At 35.8% G+C, this 17689-nt stretch overlaps 1 protein-coding gene across 10 annotated transcripts in view; it reads right to left on the reverse strand.

Annotated features, from left to right (window-relative positions):
* plcb4a (phospholipase C, beta 4a) overlaps positions 1–17689 on the reverse strand; it is a 166588-nt gene that overhangs the window by 40463 nt on the left and 108436 nt on the right. For all 10 annotated transcript variants that reach the window (XR_016094297.1, XM_088934682.1, XM_088934652.1 and 7 more), the window contains 5 exons: positions 10778–10858; positions 10286–10345; positions 8289–8432; positions 6958–7037; positions 6811–6864 (listed from right to left, as the gene is read on the reverse strand). Coding sequence is in view for 9 of the 10 variants with exons in the window: in XM_088934682.1 (XP_088790808.1) it covers positions 6811–6864; positions 6958–7037; positions 8289–8432; positions 10286–10345; positions 10778–10858 (419 nt within the window). In the remaining variant the exon portion in view is untranslated. The remainder of the gene's footprint in view (positions 1–6810; positions 6865–6957; positions 7038–8288; positions 8433–10285; positions 10346–10777; positions 10859–17689) is intronic.

Raw genomic sequence — 17689 nt, forward strand, 5'->3', positions numbered from 1 at the left:
AAATAGTTTTAATGCTAGTTTGTAATTCAGTGTTGTAAATAAATATGGGTTTGTCTTTGAGGTTTGTGCCACTGCTGCTTCACTAAGCCAAGAAAACGCGTGATTAACTGACCATTTTGTATTCCTGACTTTGTCGTATGTTATTTGGTATTTAAAATTCCTAGTAATTAACTGATCATATTTTTAATTTTACATTATTTACATTACAACAATGGAAAAGGGGTAAGTTAAATGGAGTGAAGTAAATTGACAAATCAATAACAGATGCAGAGATTGTGTTGGCAAATGTCACCACTGACAGCTAAAAAAACATGAAATCTTATTTGAACTTTGACAATAGGCTTATCCCAGAATGTAACCCAAATGAATCTGGTAGCAAGAAAGTATAGGTCTATTTTACAGGATCAAGAACTGTAAAATTCCACAGGAAGTTAGTTTCTTTGTTTCTCTGTTCAGGTCATGACCGACATTTAGAGCTGTTGTCTCTGTTGGACTTTGTGAAGCCTTTGTGTCTTATGTTATGATCAGAACCAGATAATGATTATGTAGTTCAAAGATATAGCCAGACAAAACATTGAAAGACGAGTTGAAAGATTCAAGGAATCCCCTTACAGTTTCAAATTACAGTTTCAAATATCTCAAGTCAAGGTAATCTGTACCGAAGTTATTGTCAGAAATGAAAACTGTGCCCAGATTTCACTACAATACTTTACTGACACAGTGACACATAAATACACTATCCATCCACTTTCTGATTGCTTTATCCAATACAGCTCATTGCTTTTTCCAATACAGCGAAGCCTATCACAGCAAGCAATTCACCCCAAATGGGACGCCGGTCCATTGCAGGACACACACACAGACACAAACACACTCACATCAGGGACAATTTTTCCAGAAGCCAGTTAACCTACTAGTCGGACCGTTTCCCTTGGTCAGAGATTAAATAAAACCTCACTCGCACCAAACAAATTTATATTTCTAAATATCACAACATGATCGAATTTAAGTCTTTTTAATAACAATGAATAGTCACCCATGCGTTACAAAATAAACATTTATATTGATTGGAATCGCGTTTTGATTTAAATCGTAAACGCGTGTTTAAATATATGTGTTTAAAGGCGATATACTGTATAAAAGCGCTGATTCTTATGGAATGTGTTCCGCTGGGGATTCAAAAAATTTTTTTTTTTTAATCGCGTATCTAAGGAAAATTGCAGTATAACTTTGTTCATGCACAAACAGTGGCATGTTACATTATAATTTGGGTGTCTCCTCTTGCCAGAAAGCTCTAAATTGCATTTTGAGTGCGGTTTTTGACTTTTTCTAAATTGCAACCCATAAATAAAGCTGATACAGTTTAGACTTACTGTATTCTAAACTGTATTACAACAGCACATTGGACAATGCAACGTAAATTGCAAAAATGCACTTGGAATCTGTCCAAGCCCTACTATGAAAATTATTTAAACTGAGACACTTATCATTCATCTTTAAATAAACTTTATTTTATATAGCGTTTTAAGCGAATAGGTAATTAGATTGCTCATAAACCTAATCGCTTTTTCTACATAAACACAGCGTGATTGCTCTCTGAAAATGCTTTTCCTTTAAATTTAGGCTCAGATTTCAACTATAGATCGTATTATTATAAACTTTCTTGGAAAAATGTCTTTTATGTAAACCATGTTTGCTATTAATTCATTTAGGGCTAAAATACGTTCATTGTCTTCCAATCGAGTCGAGTTGACATTGGAAGCTTGCCACGCCCGGACTGTTACACCAACACATTAGTATGTTAAAGCGATTTCATTGAGGAGCCTAGCTTTTTAACTAGTAAGTACTGTACTTCCTACTTTGAAAATACCTGTGAAACCGGTTTAATTCGTCATAGCCAGCACTCCCGCAGAGAGGGGGGTTGTACTTGTTAATGTCCGATGACATACAAGTGGAAAGATTGCAGATTTTAATCGTCTTTTTTCTGAACCAGGGAAAATCTGAATGCTGAATGAATAAAAGCATTTTATTAAAAACGCGTTTGCGTTTGTCTGGTATTTACTTTGGTCCCTTTTAACTGTTTTTCGATCTACTGTATTGCTTTGAGATGCCACTTTTAAAGGTGATATGTAAAATAAAGTTTTTTATTATTGTTATAGAGAAACATGATCAGATTTTCCCTAGTTCAGAAAAAAAGATCTAAAGTGCTACACCTTACTTTCTTAATTCGATGTATTTAAAGCAGTGAACTACTGTAGGTGTAACATAACATTCAGAAATACAATCGAGAATAGTTTTGTGGTGTTTGTTTAGATGAAACGTTCCTAAAACGTATAACGTAACAAAATTAAAGACGATTAAAATCTATAATCTTTCCACTTGTACTGTATGTCATCGGAAATTTTCTGCTTTGTGTAAGGATGGTATGAAAAAGTAATCTTAAGTGGTGAGAAAGCTGTGCTCAATGCATTTAAGGGACTTAAAAGTAAAAGGAGATGCTTCATATTGCTTGACTAATTTTAAAAACTAAGTTATAAATGCAGACGCTCCCTCGGTGCCGCGCCGGGTGTAAATATCAAAATATACACGAATATAATCATATCGTTATTAAATTCTTTAGATACGCGATTCCATATTACAGTGCCTTGCGAAAGTATTCGGCCCCCTTGAACTTTTCAACCTTTTGCCACATTTCAGGCTTCAAACATAAAGATATAAATTTTTTATTTTATGTGAAGAATCACCAACAAGTGGGACACAATTGTGAAGTGGAACGAAATCTATTGGATTTTTGAAACTTTTTTAACTAATAAAAAAATGAAAAGTGGGGCGTGCAAAATTATTCGGCCCCTTTACTTTCAGTGCAGCAAACTCACTCCAGAAGTTCAGCGAGGATCTCTGAATGATCCAATGTTGTCCTAAATGACTGATGGTGATAAATAGAATCCACCTGTGTGTAATCAAGTCTCTGTATAAATGCACCTGCTCTGTGATAGTCTCAAGGTTCTGTTGAAAGCGCAGAGAGCATCATGAAGACCAAGGAACACACCAGGCAGGTCCGTAATACTGTAATACTGAGAAGTTTAAAGCCGGATTTGGATACAAAAAGATTTCCCAAGCTTCAAACATCCCAAGGAGCACTGTGCAAGCGATCATCTTGAAATGGAAGGAGTATCAGACCACTGCAAATCTACCAAGACCTGGCCGTCCCTCTAAACTTTCAGCTCAGACAAGGAGAAGACTGATCAGAGATGCAGCCAAGAGGCCCATGATCACTATGGATGAACTGCAGAGAACTACAGCTGAGGTGGGAGAGTCTGTCCATAGGACAACAATCAGTCTTACACTGCACAAATCTGGCCTTTATGGAAGAGTGGCAAGAAGAAAGCCATTTCTCAAAGATATCCATAAAAAGTCTCGTCTAAAGTTTGCCACAAGCCACCTGGGAGACACCCCAAACATGTGGAAGAAGGTGCTCTGGTCAGATGAAACCAAAATCGAACTTTTTGGCCACAATGCAAAACGATATGTTTGGCGTAAAAGCAACACAGCTCATCACCCTCAACACACCATCCCCACTGTCAAACATGGTGGTGGCAGCATCATGGTTTGGGCCTGCTTTTCTTCAGCAGGGACAGGGAAGATGGTTAAAATTGAGGGGAAGATGGATGCAGCCAAATACAGGACCATTCTGGATGAAAACCTGTTGGAGTCTGCAAAAGACCTGAAACTGGGACGGAGATTTATCTTCCAACAAGACAATGATCCCAAACATACAGCAAAATCTACAAAGGAATGGTTCACAAATAAACGTATCCAGGTGTTTGAATGGCCAAGTCAAAGTCCAGACCTGAATCCAATCGAGAATCTGTGGAAAGAGCTGAAAACTGCTGTTCACAAACGCTCTCCATCCAACCTCACTGAGCTCGAGCTGTTTTGCAAGGAAGAATGGGCAAGAATTTCAGTCTCTCGATGTGCAAAACTGATAGAAACATACCCCAAGCGACTTGCAGCTGTAATTGCAGCAAAAGGTGGCTCTACAAAGTATTAACGCAAGGGGGCCGAATAATTTTGCACGCCCCACTTTTCATTTTTTTATTAGTTAAAAAAGTTTCAAAAATCCAATAGATTTCGTTCCACTTCACAATTGTGTCCCACTTGTTGGTGATTCTTCACATAAAATAAAAAATATATATCTTTATGTTTGAAGCCTGAAATGTGGCAAAAGGTTGAAAAGTTCAAGGGGGCCGAATACTTTCGCAAGGCACTGTATATTAGCAGAAAAGCTTAAAACTACCACTTTTTCACACGCTATTTCACATGTTAGTTAAATACTTCGATGCTTAAAATGTTTAGGGAGAAATGGAATACCGGTGTGTATTTTTCCTTTAAAGTACTGATTCCTGGAATCTGACTGGCTGACACCCTTCTGAAGTGGTTCCATAATATCTGGTATACGGAAAAGAAAGCGTTGATAAAAAAGCCTGGATTCTCATGTATCGCAGAGAGCGAGTGATCAGAAAAAGGAACAGCTGTTACACCCAGGTTTTACGCTCTCTCTCTGTTGAATGAATAAAAGCATTTTATTAAAAACGCGTTTGCGTTTGTCTGGGTATTTACTTTGTAACTGTGGTTTACATCTACTGTATTGTTTTGAGATGCCACTTTTAAAGGTGATATGTAAAATAAAGTTTTTTATTATTGTTATAGAGAAACATGATCAGATTTTCCCTGGTTCAATCTTTGCACTTGTATAGTATGTCATCGGAAAATACAATCAGTTTTTGCTTTGTGTAAGGATGGTGTCAAAAAGAAATCTAAGTGGTGAAAAAGCTGTGCTCCTCAAAGCGCTTTACAGGATAAAAACAATAACAACAATAGTGGCTGGGCAAACAATTTTTTTAAATCGAAATACAAAATGAGATACTGTATAATGATGTGCATGAACAAAGTTATACTGCAATTTTCCTTAGATACGCGATTAAAAAAAATAAATTTTTCGAATCCCCGGCGGAACACATTCCATAAGAATCAGCGCTTTTATACAGTATATCGCCTTTAAACACATATATTTAAACACGCGTTTACGATTTAAATCAAAACGCGATTCAAATCAATATAAATGTTTATTTTGTAACGCATGGGTGACTATTCATTGTTATTAAAAAGAATTAAATCCGATCATGTTGTGATATTTAGAAATATAAATTTGTTTGGTGCGAGTGAGGTTTTATTTAATCTCTGACCAAGGGAAACGTTTCATTTTTTCAAAGAAATGTTTGTTAAAAAAAAACTCATAGTTCCAGTGGGATTTGATCACAGACCGTGTGACATGGGAGTCAGGAACCTAACCCACAGCGCCACCAGCGCAGTCACATGCAGAGTGCTGAAAAAGCACTACAGAAACATTATCGACAGACAATGTACAACGTGTACTATTCTTGTGTTGCGGTACATGAATATAATTATATCGTTATTAATTTCGTTAGATACGCGATTCCATATTATATTCCCTTTTAATCAAATTCTAAAAGTATGCTTGTTGACTCTGGTATCTCTTTAGTTAAAGACTTCGATGCTTAAAATGTTTAGGGAGAAATGGAATACTGGTGTGTATTTTTTCTTTAGAGTACCAAGACCAGCCATATACTGTATGTTTATGTTCCAAAATTAATATCGTTTATGGCCTTCACATGCGTTACAGTATGCTCCTATTCTTTTTATGCTCAGCTACTAAGATTTCCCTTCAGTGGTAAAATTCAATATCTACAACGGGCACAGCAAAGACGTTTACTGTAAGTCTTTCTACGACAGACCAACGGACCACGAGTGTCCCTGTCGGTCAACCAATCACGTACCGCGGTACCGCGCGTCATCTTGCGTCACAATGCGCGACGCCTTAGCCAATTACCTCCGGTACGTGTCTGTAACGCACACTTTGAATGGCTGCATCTGTAATGCAACTGGAGGAAACCCATGCAAACATGGGGAAAACACAACTTCCATGCAAATAGCACCCCAGAAACTGAACCCAGGGCCCCAGCTCTGACAGATAGCAATGATAACCATTTTACCACTGTGCAGCCTACGTTACTACTCTAACATTAATAAAATAATTTATTGTCCTACCAACACAACAATCGTGTGAAAATTCAATTAAACAACACTATACTTTTTCCCAAGGACAGGCTGGAATTGTACCACTAATGTGGTTTATTCAATGTTGATAAAAGTCTTTAAAGTCATTATATTTTTTATGAATCACATTCACTGTATGTAAATAAGGAACAAGGGACATTTTGACAATATTGGTTTCTCTCTGGGTAATGCAACTACCAGGCCACTAAGCCTTATTAATCAATTGGAACAACATTTATTGCCACGGTAAAGCAGTGGGTTTTACGAATAACTCCCTGCAACTACAATCTTTCCTGTTTTCCAAATATGTTATGTCAGTTAAATTAGACAGAACTGTGTGGAAAATAAACATATGGGACAGTATGACACCAAATATTATAGAATACATATTTAAGAGTGCAGGTAACAGAATTAGAAATACATTTACTATTTGTGCTCTATTTGGTTCTAAAAGAAAAAACAAATTTGATGTTTCCTTTTAAAAGCAATCAATTACATATTTTGAATTGTGCTAAAGAAATTGGAAGATCTGAGAAATACTAAACACCCAGTACAAACAATTACTGTAGTTAATACTTTTAGTCTACTGTATACTCTCTGTGTTTGTGTTTCTAATATCATGAGAATCTTCATGATATTAAAATAAAACACACTAAAAGCAGGACATGTTACCTTCTCACAGGAATCTTGCCATTTACATTTGTCAGGAAAGACAATTTCATCCAACTAAAAAAGAGAAAAAAATAAAGTGTTAGAACTATAAGATTATGTATTTACTTATTGCTTTATTGAATAACAATGGGGTGTTTGAGTACTTACTGCTTTTTTAGGCAAGTCATAGGGCACACATTGTTAGCTCTGAAGTTATGGATAACAGACTTCAAACCTTCCATCCATTGCTGTAATAAGCAAAAAAACAAGACATGTTCCATTGCTTACATATTAAAGCAGCATTGCCCACTTCTGCCTTTTGGACTTTTGGAGTCATTTTTATTTTAAGAATTATGAATTATTCTGGTTTTCTCTTCCAATTCAGTACCATCATCTATCTATCAGACAAGTTTACTACTACAGCCCTTGAAACTCTTGGACACATCAGTTACCCACCTGCTGAGCCATTTACTATTTTTTCACCACTGTCTGCATAGTAGGGGAATGGGTGGTGAGAATTGTAGACCCTATATCCTACCCTTTTTTTGGCATCCTACAAAAACATCTTGCTGCCATCTGTGAAATATATGGTGTACCCTTATATTTATTATAATAAAGATTTTTTTTTCTAATTAGACAACATGTAAACAAAAACAGATAATGCAACCAGCTTGTATATGTATGTAACATGTAACCAGTATGAACCCGTACATGATATACAGTTGTCACAGTGCTACTGTAATACATTATTCTTTAAATTAGCTGTTTGCTGAGAGAAATACCGAACAAAATCTGAACTTGTGCAAGGCCATCTGGTGGAGTAGCTAAAATACTACCACTTAAGAGTTACTGTATCTCAGTAACAATGAACATTTGTGGGATGAAACACATTCAGGATGCTCCATAGTATCACTGAAAGCTCAGACAAATTTGGAAACATACTGTATACTGTATTTAATGTTAATGCATTTTTTAAGCACTAGGGTGCAGCAAATCACAATATTCACCTTTCCACCAGTCCAATATGCAGCTGAGGCAATGGCACATACAGTATACTGAAGCAGAGCACCCTTCTTTGTAGTCCTTACTATTTTTAAATAGAAAATTCTAAGCTGGGTAAGACAAATGATACAGAATAGAGCTGTGCAGTGCAACACTATCCCTTTATCTAATCAAAATTAGGATCTACTGTATGTAAAATCCAACAAAAAGAAAGCAAAAATAGAAAACCTGAGTCTCACATGAGAGAAATTGTCTGGTTTTGCTGGCAGTCTGTTGCCTCTGAGTTATAGAAATGCCCTTAAGAATATTATTTTTCATCTATTTTTTTATATAAATGTTACAACGTACATTTCAGAAAAGATCAAATACTGTCTGAATCCTCCCAGCAATTATTCCTGCTCGACGCTACAAGACTGGCAGTAAGTGAATTTGTGTATGTTTTCATGTGAAATATGCATTCATAAATGTACATTTCCTGTCTTTGCCAAAAGCCATACCTTGGCTGTTTCTGTGCTATCTGCCACCATGTAAATAAAGTTGAGGTTCACCAGGTCTGCACCACAGCATACGCAGACTATGCGTCCTTCCAGGTCATTTTCTGTTTTTCCAACTGCTTCCAAAGCAGCCAGTATTTTGGGATCCTTTTAAAACAGAAATGTACAAATATGGATCAAGGAACTAAGTTCAGCCACACATTTTTCCTTGATTTTAAAGGTTATGTGTCATTGTTCAAATTATGCTTTAAGCTAATTCTTTATTGGTGCACTTTGATTGATGAACAATGAATTATCACAGTTTAATGCATTTTTACCCCTTTGTAATCTGCACTTCAATTTAGTGCATAACTACTGTGATTTATATTTAGCGATAGGCACACAGACACTCAGGCTGTATAAAAAAACTTAGGTCATTAATTTAGAATACATGAATTAGCAAATTTAACTTTTAATGTATTGATGCTTAACATCATCTTGGCCATTTTAATCGTTTAAAAATATTTATTTACCAATGAACTCATATTAAACAGATCTTACTTTTGCATCCATTTCTTGAACTTTACTTGCCATAACAAAGCATTTGCATTAATGGTCTTTTGTTTGACATATTTATCTTATGTATTTTGGTATAGAATTAGCAATAGTTACAATGGTGTTGAAAGTCAGTGTGAGTGCTAATATGACAATATACACAAGAAAGAACAAAAGGGATATTTGCCATCTGACCAGAAACATCATTTTTAAGAATCCACCTATAAATTTTGCAGGGCCTTATATATAGAGCATTTCAGATTATAAATAATAAATCTGCTGTGCACTTGCCTGTGGTGATGATTTATTAACATTAGACCATCCTGTACCTTCCCTCAGTGTTTTAAACCAGTGAAAACATATATATATCTAGAGAAACTTTTTCTGAATGAAAAAAAAACTAGATATATCAAATCTAATCTTCATTCAAAATGTTAAATTAACAATGCAAATACATGTTCTCTTGTTCTTATCTGTAGAAATTACAGGGAATTTCAAAAGTAGTTTTAGCTAATGCAAGTGCTAGCAAGAAAAAATGATAGATACCACTGATTTGGGCATTTTGAAGTCATTTTATTATTGTTATTTACAAATTAACCACTTATTAAAAGTGGCTTATTTATTAATGTAGTAAAATAATGCTGTTACCAAAAAGCAGCATTTTATTTGTTGTGGCTGTACAACAATTTAAAACAAATCAGTGTATATTAGCTTATAACAGAACAATTGTTCTACTATGTGAAGCACACCCAAATAGTATTTAATTGTTTAGTTATATTTATATTTAAATTAGATACTATATATCTAGTTATATATTTTATGCATATATATCCATGAGAAAAAAACATTTCTTAGAAGTCATTGGTATACAAATGACTAAATTTCTGAAGCAAGTATGACTAACAGCATTATTTACCATTTGGAGTCTTGTTTTAAAACCTGCTGTAGCATGGTTATTTTTCTCTGCTGGACGAATTTCCCCTGTGCTTCCCGATCTTTAAGCTACTAAGCTATGTCTTCATTTCAATGATGCTGTTATGTTTTTTGCTTCTATTACTTCTCAATGTTGCTAGCATGTTCTGATTAATGGATTACTCTTGCATGGTAAAGCTGGTTTATAGAGATGTACAGTACATGGTTTGCAAATATTCAGTGTTTATGTGAAAAGAAATGTTAATTTAAAACCTTTTCATGTCAGTTTGAAAAACTTTATAGAACTGATTTTATCAGCAAATTCATTCTGGAAATCCAGTATTACAAAAATAAAACAATCAATAAAATAACCCTACTTTAAAAAATCAATATATTAGCAATTTCCCTGCTACAATCAATATCTTACATTTTATATTGTGATCTATAGGAAGGTTTCAATTACATAATTTAAAACTTTTCTCTGATGTGTTGACTTTGTGATTCCCATGTGCTGCCATGGAAAGCCCATGGAAATCACAAAGTCAACCTCTTACCTTTGGTACTGCTCCAGAGCGGATGCTATTGATCAAAGAGCATTCTAAGACTTGGCCTTCCTAGAAGGAAAAAGATGAGCATGCAGAATCATGTAGAACACTGAAATTTGGCATCTGTAGTGAGATCTCATAAGAAAACAATCAGAAACTGAGGCATATACACATAGGAACTGATTGTGATTTTGTATTTATTAAGTACTGCAGTTGTAAGGCATTTCAGCCGAGCAATTAAAATATTAGAAACACTTCTGCTTTAAAAAATAAAGGGTGTTTTTCTGCTTTCTGATACCTTTTAGACCCCACAATCCAGATTTATGTATTTATAACATAAAGTTTTGTGTCAATTTTCTCTTACTGAAAATTTAATTCACTAACAGTGATCTAGTGTTAAGATCAAAGTGAAGAGATGCACTGAATATGTATTGTAGGTACCGCAGATTCTTCCTTTTCTATCCCTTACATTGTTCTGTTACAGATAAAATGGTAGCCTACCTTTCCTTCACTTTTCCAAGTTAGGAAGAAACCAAACTCGTCCACTTTGAAGTGACAGCTTGGTTCAAAGACAAAAGGATCCTAAAAAATAAAAAAAATAGCTTTTTAATAGAAATACAGAATGAGATGTCACACCTGATAAGAAAAATGTACTTGTACATAAAGGATATGCTGACTTACTGTAAAAATATAGCTGCATTACTAAGTTTATATAAAATGCACACCCCATGCAACTTATTAGCTAAATTATGAAAAAATCATAGATGTTAATCAGACATTTCTGAATCAAGCTTCAGTAAAACAGCAAAATTAAGTACTCGAAACATGTCTGTGTTATATGATTAATCAGATTTTCTTCATTTTTTATTAAGACTTTCATGAAGATCTAATTACATTTTATATCTAAAACATAGGAGAATAAGGACTGGCCAAGGGGTTCACAAGTTCTTCTCAGCTCTGTAGATATTCCTGGCTTGAGGGGACTGCTGTGTTCAGTGGCATAGAAACTACAACCCACATCTGCAGAAGTATCAACCTGATGTTCTCGGCAACAATGGGTTTAAGAGTGTGAACAAGAAGGATCTTCTTCTTCACACTCCTAAACATTCTAACACTATAGGTGTTGTAATATTATATCCTATGGTATCCTTTTCTCTATCCTATGGTATTCTACGACAATATGGTTGTTACATTCTGTGATTAAAAAAATGTGGATTGATAGGGGAAATCACACAAATTTAAATTAATAAGTTTTATGTACAGTATATATGATCCTGAGAAAAGTTTGACATAACTAAATGATACAGAGCGAGCAAATCTGTTCTGCTACTCAAGGTGACTTTTTTGATTGCTGTTCATTAGCATTGATGTTTTATTGCAGTGTCCTTGCTGACAATGGTGTTTTTGTATTTGCCACATTATTAACAAAGGCAATGACTATGGTACAAAAATCTTCAATTTTAAAAAAGTAGTTAAAAAAACTACTTTTATAAAATAACTACTTATAAAAGTAGTTTATAAATAAAAAAAAAAAGGGCGGAGCGGTGGCTCTGTGGCTAAGGATCTGCGCCTGTGGCTAGAAGGTTGCCGGTTCAAATCCCGCAGCCGGCAGAGAAATCCTACTCCGTTGGGCTCCTGAGCAAGGCCCTTAACCCCAACTGCTCCAGGGGCGCCGTACAATGGCAGACCCTGCGCTCTGACCCCAGGCTCCCTCCCTGTCTGTGTGTCTCATGGAGAGGAAGCTGGGGTATGCGAAAAGATAATTCCTAATGCAAGAAATTGTTAAGGGTTAATAAAGTGATATTATTATTATTATTATTAAAATTATTACACTAGATTTCATTAAATCCTAAATGAATTATAAAGGAGAATCTGTTGTTTAGAAGAGAAATCTCATAAATCTTTCTTGTCAGTACTTATCCCTCCACAATAATTTTGTCGAGCTACTTTAATAAATACTATACACAGGGCAGATCCTGACTGTTCAGTACAGCAACTGCTTCACTGGTTTTATTGTAGGTTCATCACGGAGAAATGTTTTTACTGACGAAATCGTTTCTTTGCTGTCCTGAACAAAATGATGTAGGGTGAGTGTGCAACCATGCAGACTGGAGACACTCTTCCAGTTACACACTGTCTAGACTGATATCATATATCCCGTTAACTAATTATTCTGTGTTTGACCCTTTCTTTCCTTATTTTTTTAAATCTAAAAATGTAAGAAGTGTCACATATTTTAGGAGTGCTTCCTCTGATAGAAAAACACCTCAAATTTGGCCAGAAGCTCAGATTCAGAGTTCATAGACATTTTCTACTGATGGAACTTTCAAGATTAATTATTTTGCACAAAGTGGAGTGTGACGATATTCTTCTGTTGTTAATGCTAGTTTGTATGGGTCAATATTGTTGTATATTGTGAAATTAAGCAGGGCGTGTTCTTAAACGGCTCCCACAGCTGTGGCTGCTCCAGAATTAACCTCCTCGGTTGTGGTTGTCAAGGCAACACGTCACCTTTAGACAAGGCCTCTGCCTCCACACTGAACATGTCCCCGCGTAATGCCACAATATATATTGCAAGATATTAATATGGTAGGCAATATTGTTCATAGATTAATTATCGCATTTTAATGCAATGTTATCTTGTATAAATGCAAAAGGTTTCTCATTTAAATGCAAACAATTTCTCATTTAAACGCAATAGTACCTCGTTTAAACAGAAAAGATATTATTTCTCCATGGCGCTAATAAGCTTCCATACAATGTTATCTCCTATGAACGCAAAACATATCTCATTCTAAAGCAATATTATCTCATTTAAATGCAAAAAGTTTCTAATTTGAATGCAAAAAATATTTATTTCTCGTATTTGATGTATAATGGAGTAGCTAAGAATACACAAAGGGACAGTCTTTGGCACTGAAGCCGCTAGCTTCAAGTTGTGGTGTAGCAACCAGTGGAAAGTAATTGACTTTAGACTGTCAAAGAGTGAGTTGAAAGGGATGCCTGTCCAAGATGAGCATAATTAGTAGCGGAAACAGGTAGTTTTAAAAGACTGTTTGCAGAGACAAATTTGAAGTAATGAATGTAGAGGAAGATATACTGGACTCTGATGCCAGCTCTATATTATCCCACAACCTGGAGGTCCTATATTCCAAAAAAAAGAGCCTGCAGACTCAAATGAAAAACAGTTTATAAGCAGTCCGCATTAAGATTTAGTATGAGATATGTTAACATAGTGATAAAGATATGTTATGTAGGAAGCAAAGTCAAGAAGATAGGCCATGTAGCCTGAGAGTCAATGTGCATAGGTCAGTTTCAATAAGAGCTTACACTGAAGAAGAGTGGAATGAACTGACGAAAAGTGACTTAAAGCAACCAAGCTGGGCTTGTGACAAGGAGCTGAAAAGGGTACAGTCAAGGACGTTCCCTAGAGAAGCAAGTAGGAAGAGTGAAATTAATTTGATTTTCTATGTTGAAGAAATTTTAGACATGAACAAACCCACTCAAGAGTTCTAGCAGGGGAAGCGGCAATAAGAAACCCATCAAAGAAGCGAGGAGGATGCTGGTTCAGCAATGGAAAATGAGACAGACTTTTAAATAATATTTATCACACTAGTGCACTCAGTGAGGTGCCTGAGGTCTATGGACAATAATCATAGCCTTAAGAGCATTAGTGTTGACTATAACCATAAGTAAAAGTGTTTTGTCCTGCAACAGATATAGCAATAATAGCATTGCACACAGGAAAGTGGAACAAGAGAGCATATCTAATGTCAGCAACATGGGAAATAAAAAGGGAAGAAAAACATTGATGAGGGGAATATACTGGGCTATACTTAGAGGGCTAATCCTGAAGTGAGTAAAGGCAGAATGAGAAAAAAGCTGGGGGAGCAGGCTGGGAGTGCTTCTGTAGAACAAACAAAAGTGGCAGATATCAAAAAGACTTGAATGAGCAAGTTGTTTCCGAGGCACAGAAGTCAAACCAGCATGGCTGACTTGAAGAATGTTGCACTGGCAGATTCATCTCCTGGGACCCAGCATGGGTGACATGGTTTCCTATGGGCAAAATTATATGGTGGTTAACAAGTTTGTGTAGTAATAATTGTCATGTGGGCACAAAACACCTGGAGGGAGAAAATAAACCTCTAGTGGTCCAGGCTCAATTGTTGCCTTGACTCCAGACAATGAATTTGGGCTACATTAATTATAATACATTGTGGAGAGTCTCCAATTTTCAAATCAGGTTGGAGTTCATTAGCTTGGAAGACACTGTACTGACCTGGAAAGAGTAGTGGTAGTGAGTAACCACTTGCTGATGCTTGATGGTGAGCAGGAAGGAGACAGATGTGCATAGTGTTAAAAAAAATAGATTTGTAGGGCAGCTTGATGTGCTAAATAAAAACTTGCTGACCTCTCTGGGCCATTTGTTATGACTGTATTAATGAGCTATAACAGTAGTTGAATCTGAGGGCAAACACTGGAACCTGCTTCCTGGGCAGGAACCTAGCGCAGAGCTGTGAACAAGGAGACTGGGTCAAGGGCAGAGAGACACCATGTGCTCACATCTTTGGAACAAAGTGAACATCAGAGATCTGGGGGGGGCATGGGGGGGGATTCTACAGAGAATTGGAATTAGGAGCTTTGTGGAGGGGAAAAGATGAAACGCAACAAAAAGATGGGGCAGTGGGTTAAGACACTCAAAGAGCAGCAGTAATCACCTCAGAAAAGTAGAAAGAAAAAGGTAGACAGAGTAGACACTGAAGTAAAAATGAAAATGTAGTAAAAGACACTTCCTTTCCTGTTCAGGAGGCAGTATATACAGTGTATATATATATAAAGTGAAGAAGATTAAGATCTTTCTGTACCTTCTTCCAAATTTCTCCTTAATCCTCGAATTTTATAGTTTTGGACAAGTTTCGGGAAGTACGACATTCTCAGCTTTGAAAGTCATTACCTCATTTATTTTAGTGAACAGTTTATGTCAACAACATTTATGCACACACATAATACAAAAAGAGCATTACGACATCTCCAGCAGGTAGATTAACATAATTTCCAAAGCCCTAAACCAAAGTGAAAAAAAATAAAATACTGTAAGTATACATGATAATTACTCATCATTTTCTAAGACCTATGCATGCAGCCCTCACCAGACTGAGCCATATATCCCTAGCCATGCTGTAAGATCCTCAGTGTCTTACAGGAGAGCAAGAATTGATTGGAGGAGTGAGATTTTTCACTGGCATGACTACAATCACTCACACACTTAGCAGGATCCAGGAGTAACTATGGAAGACCTAAAGGGCTCTCATCCACCCTGCAGTACTTCTTGGGGAATCCCTATGACAGTTGGTTATAAAAGCATTGCAGAGGCTCATTCTAAAGCATTGTGTCTTGAGAGTGTAACCTGTTTTAGGTTGCACCATTCATGAACCAGAGCATTTGTGTTTAACACAAACTCAGTAGACTGTTCTATGTCCACCTGACAGATATGTTTAAAATGTCACTGTAACAGTGTAAAACACTACAAAAGAAATCTCGTCTGAATCAAGATAATAAATGAATGCATTGGTTGTTCAGTCTTTGAAATGTGAAAGCTAATCATCTTGTGCTTTTTATGCCCCGACTATCACCAGCAAAATAATATCAGCATGGATAAGTCCCTCATTATTGAGAAAAAACTGAAAAGCAAACCAGGGGCTGAAAATATGAAAAAAAAAAACATATTTATCCTGAGGATCAATATTACGTTTTGTAGAATTTATACTGAAAACAGGATGTCACGTACTGTATGAATAATTGTTCAATTTTTTATTAATAGTATTAAAAAGAATAGATCAGTAATTATACTGTGAGGTTCTTGAGAATTGAAAACATTGGTGTGTAGATAATGAAATTCTACCTTTTACTAATACAAGGAGGACTAATCCCAAATCAGATAAGGATAAACTGAATGTTTCTCTTAGTTGCCAGAGAATTCTGGTGCAAACACAGTACTGCTCACTACTTCAGCCAGCCTGTCTGCTTCCCCCATCACCAGGGCAACATGCTGTTCTATGTACTGTCACTCTCTCCTCTGAAACAGACAGCCACCCCAGTCCCAGAGTGTCTCCCTGCCAAATATCCAGTGGGGAAACGGTGATTGCTACTCTATTACATACCTGCTTTCTATCTTAATATATTGTGTATTCAGTACTGATTGTTGCTGTGCACATAGAGTGAACCATCTGTTTGAAACTGATATTGTAATATGGTAATGAAACTGGTTGTAAATGCTATTTCTTGCCTACCTGAAGGCTTAATCAATAATATGATCTAGACATAACTACTCGGGCATGTAGACATAGCTAGCATTAAAGCTTAAGGCAGGTAAGTTATTTGATCTGCTGTAAAAGTAGTGTACAGCGAATCCCCTTTGCATGCACTATGTAAATGCAATCAAGCCTTAGTTTATCAATATGTAATTATTTTATATAAGTGCATTAAATTGTTCTCTATTTTATGATAATATCTACATGTGAATTTTCAAACATCAATACATTTTTTTTAAACTGCTTTATCCAGTACACAGCCACAAGTGATGTTGGTACCTAACTGGCAAGCACATGGTGCATGGCAGGATATGAATGGGATGGCAGAATGAGGTATGAAGTTCTGAGTATGAAGCATTGTTCTGCACTTTAAACAAACATCAATGTACTGAAGCCAAAATATAAGAGCAGGGTACAGGTCCAAAGCTCAAATACTCCATTTTAAATGAATTAGTAAAATCTTCCTAAATATATCTTTGAAGATAAACAACATGTAAAATCATTACTAGGTGATAAAATATCTTCTGGAGTCTAGTAAGCATCTTATTAAATATATCAAATTATTTGAAGCGAATAATAAGAGATTGAAATTGCAATATCAGTATTGTTTATCTTTTTTTAAAATATTGAAACCTCAAATGTATTCCCCCTATTGATTTATAAATAAATGTTATAAATAAATGTTAAAAAGCTTTGAATGTTAAAATACATAAGTATGACACATTATTTACAGGAAGGAGAATGCAGCTACCTTTCCTTTAATAAAGCAGTTGTTCACTAAACCATTCTGGAAACATTTAACTTGTTTAACCTTTAAAAACCTAAGATGCCAAACTGAACTGCTTTCTTTTTACACAATGAAAAATGTTAGTATTTTGCTGGCAAATTGAATTTACTGTATAATAGCTTAGAAAGCCATTGCAAAGGGCTGGCTTAATAAGGGAAATTGTGAAAGAAATTGGATGTCATTCCCCAAGGTCTGAGATAATACTGAAATCAATCACAGCTGTCAGTTATTTTCATTGAATTAAACGTCATCCTTTAGGCACCAATTGCAGCAATATTAAAAGGACTGTCCTTTTTCAAAGTTGTCTAAAGCACT

The sequence above is a fragment of the Atractosteus spatula genome, chromosome 2 (assembly GCF_055471065.1).
Source record: "Atractosteus spatula isolate fAtrSpa1 chromosome 2, fAtrSpa1.hap1, whole genome shotgun sequence".
Taxonomy (NCBI): domain Eukaryota; kingdom Metazoa; phylum Chordata; class Actinopteri; order Semionotiformes; family Lepisosteidae; genus Atractosteus; species Atractosteus spatula.